The sequence below is a fragment of the Pelophylax lessonae genome, assembly GCF_965119305.1.
Source record: "Pelophylax lessonae genome assembly, chromosome: 4".
In the NCBI taxonomy this organism is placed as follows: domain Eukaryota; kingdom Metazoa; phylum Chordata; class Amphibia; order Anura; family Ranidae; genus Pelophylax; species Pelophylax lessonae.
The window spans coordinates 526,995,076-526,998,321 of record NC_138771.1 but is presented as its reverse complement, the minus strand read 5'-3'; the positions used below and the strand labels follow the sequence as shown (position 1 = coordinate 526,998,321).

Sequence of the window (3,246 nt, the reverse complement as noted above, 5' to 3'; positions counted from 1 at the left end):
AGCTGCATAAGATTTTGCACTGTTCAGTTTTAGGAAATCAACCTTTAAGTGTCATTTTTTGTCTGCTGCTTCATTCCTCTGCTATTAGCATGAGTCACTTCTGACAAGATTTTCCAACACAACAGGAGAGCGATTCATTTGTGATTGACAGCCACAGCTCTATTCCTGTTTGCTATGTGAAGGGGAGCATGTCCCTTCCCTCCAATCAGCTCTCAGAGCTCTTGTACAGTTTCGTACTGCAGCTCCCCACCCCCTTTTATAGAGTCTGTTAAAAATCCTTTCCATCTCTGAGTTTTACAAGGATGTACAGGACAAATGACTGTTAAAGATAAACAGGTACAACACATGTAGGAGGATTTGTTTCATATCTGTGTATCACCTGAGGCCAATCAATTTAATAGGCATATAAAAGGGTTTACAACCACTTTATATCTGTTTAAATAACATGCTTGGGGAATGCCCTAAAGCTGCCTTTGAAGTGGAGCAACTGTAAGGAAAGGCTTGCCAATAAATGAGATGACTCCGTTTCATTCCTCACCTCACTCTCTGTCAGATTTCATCCTCTGTATTCTCCACGCTCTATTCTTCTCTCCGCTCCGCCGGGAATCATGGCAGATACAGAGGTAGACACCACCACCGCCCCCGCCGAGGTTCCCGCCGCCAAGGATCTTAAAGAGAAGAAGGAAGTAGTAGAGGAGCCGGAGAAGAAAGAGAAGAAAGAAAAGAAAGAGATTGGGAGCGACAAAGCGAAGAACGGAACCGAGAAGAACGGTACAGAACACAGCAAAGATAACCCCGAGGATGCTGAAGAGGAGGAGGATGAAGTAGAAGGAGAGGGTGAGGGTGAAGATGAAGAAGAGGAGGAGGAAGGTGATGATGAGACTGAATCTGATGGACATCCTGTGAAACGTGCAGCAGAAGAAGAAGAGAAGGAAACCGAAGTTAAAAAACAGAAGACAGAAAACGGAGATTCCGCAGAAGTGAAAGAGTCTGCCTAATTCCATCCCCTCCCCCCATCCCAGACATTTTATAGCTTAAGTGACATGGTTGACTTTAACTTGTAGAGGACGTGCTTTGTATCTGTACATTTTATGGGACGATTAATTTTTATATACTGTAAACCCACATGCACTAGAGGACCTTTACCATCATCACCGCCAAGATAGCGCTAAGGTTTTATTTTGTAAAATGTTATTTATTGGTTCTTTGTTTGTACTGGTTGATTGCTACAATAAAAAAAAAAAAAGATCTGAATTTTTTTTTTTGTTTTCAGTGGTTAGTAAAGCTTTGCTTGATTTCTCTGTCCATCTATGAAGCGGCGGGTGGCGGGGGAGTGGCCGCGTGTGTTGGGAGTGAAGCTGCCTTCTTGTAATATAACGGTGTTTAGAATAGAACGTTCTTCATATGCAAAGAAGGCCAAAGAGATCCCCGGAAGGGAAAGCTGGGCATTCTGTATAGATCTTTGGACTCTCAGATTATTGTTCACTATATAGTTTGTGGTGCAAAAAAAAAGCAGAAGTTTGGGGAAATTTTAAGATTCTTTATGTAAATTTTTTTTCTCTGTATCCTAATGTACTATGGAAGTGTGTATGGTGGAGATTTCTGAGGATAGACAGTCTTCTTGTTATTATATAACCGTATACCTCATTAGTTGATGCTTGACCACTACTTTGTATATTCAGGTTAAGTGCTACAAATAAATCTTGCTTTTATATAAAAAAAAAAAAAATGAGATGACTCCTCTAGATGAACTTCTGTGCACAGGGTAAAACATATTTCCCCTTTGAGCACACAAGAATTGGGTGTTGGCTAATGCATATGCGCATGCTCACGTCCGTGTACACGCATGCACCTGTGACAAATGTTGGCGCCAAACGGGCGATTTGAACTCGGTCAGTGCTCAGGATCAGTGCTGCTTTGTCTTTCAGCCTTCCCTGTATCCTGTGATCCTGTTTTTTTTATCCTGATTCCAGTTGCTGACACGGCTTGTCTGACCATTCTTTTAGCCTGCACTGACCCTGGCTTGTCCTTGGCCTCTGCTTCTGTCTGCTCCATTTGCTTCTCTTCCACCGATTGGCTCCTGACCCAGCTTGTACCCAAGCCATGCTCTTGCCTGCTCCTCTGTACCTGATCTGTCCTGACAGTATTTGACCTGGCTTGCCTCACTCTGCTTCCTGACACATCCTGCTGTGCCTGCTGTTCTGCATTCTGCTACCAGTGCATGCCTCTCCTGCCAGGTGTTGCTAGTACCAGCCTGCTTTGGTCTGCCATCCACCAGCTGTCTACCAGCCCACTTGCTTCACTAAGGACTACTGACAATCTCTCCTGCCTGGTGTGGTTACCCGCTCTGCTGCTGGCAAGAATTATAGGCACTCATGTCACTCTGTACTCCAGCACCTTCTGTTCACACTATCAGGGGCCCCAAGTCAGAGGTGTAATGGCACTTTTCCACTGCAAGTACCGGCTCGGCTCTACTCAGCCCTGCTTGGCCCGGTTTGCTTTTCCACTGCTGTTACCGCATGGTACGTTGTTGGAACGGTTCAGTACGGTACGGTAGGGTTTGCTTTTCCACTAAAGTAGTACTAAAGTTAAGTGGGTGGGATAACAACGATTCTCTGACCAATCAGTGGCTAGTAGTAACTGCATGCAAAGGATTGTGGGATATGGTACCGGGTATGGTACCTCTTGGAACCACAATCGAGGTGGTACTGTTTTTGAGAGCCTTACCATTCGGTTCCATGCAGTGGAAAAGCGCCGACGTACCGTACCGAACCGTTCCTACACTGTACCATGCGGTACCAGCAGTGGAAAAGCACAAAAGCGAGCCGAACCATTCGGTTCCATGCAGTGGAAAAGCGCCATAAGAGAGGCCTTCCTTATAATTCCAGGCTCTGCTATCAGGTACTTGATAGCACCTGTGCAGTGTATGCAGTGTACTATATAGTACTGACTTTTCCAAAGAAAAAATGCCATTCAAATTACTGGTAAATGACAGCTCCATGACAGCTTGTGTTCTTTGTAGAAAAAATGGGTACCTCCCTGCCCCCAAAAATGAACAGACCTTTTAAATAGTAAGTTCTTTGGGAGACCACCGGGGGGATCCCCATGTCATTTTTATTTAAAAAAAGAAGCTGGTAGGGAAATTTAAATTAGCAGCAATTTTTTTTCTTTCTTTCTAAAAAAGAAATGACGAACAGCAACTGCTTTTATGTGCACTGTGCCAGACCATACATGTGCAAGCTCTGT

General features: G+C 44.3%; 1 protein-coding gene across 1 annotated transcript; it reads left to right on the top strand.

Moving 5' to 3' along the window:
- The first annotated feature begins 563 nt into the window (after window positions 1–563).
- Window positions 564–1,254, top strand: LOC309552062 (uncharacterized protein). The gene has a single exon (XM_082252827.1). It carries the CDS (start codon window positions 609–611, stop codon window positions 996–998), a length of 390 nt encoding a protein of 129 aa, XP_082108953.1. The 5' UTR covers window positions 564–608; the 3' UTR covers window positions 999–1,254.
- The last annotated feature ends 1,992 nt before the right edge of the window (window positions 1,255–3,246 follow it).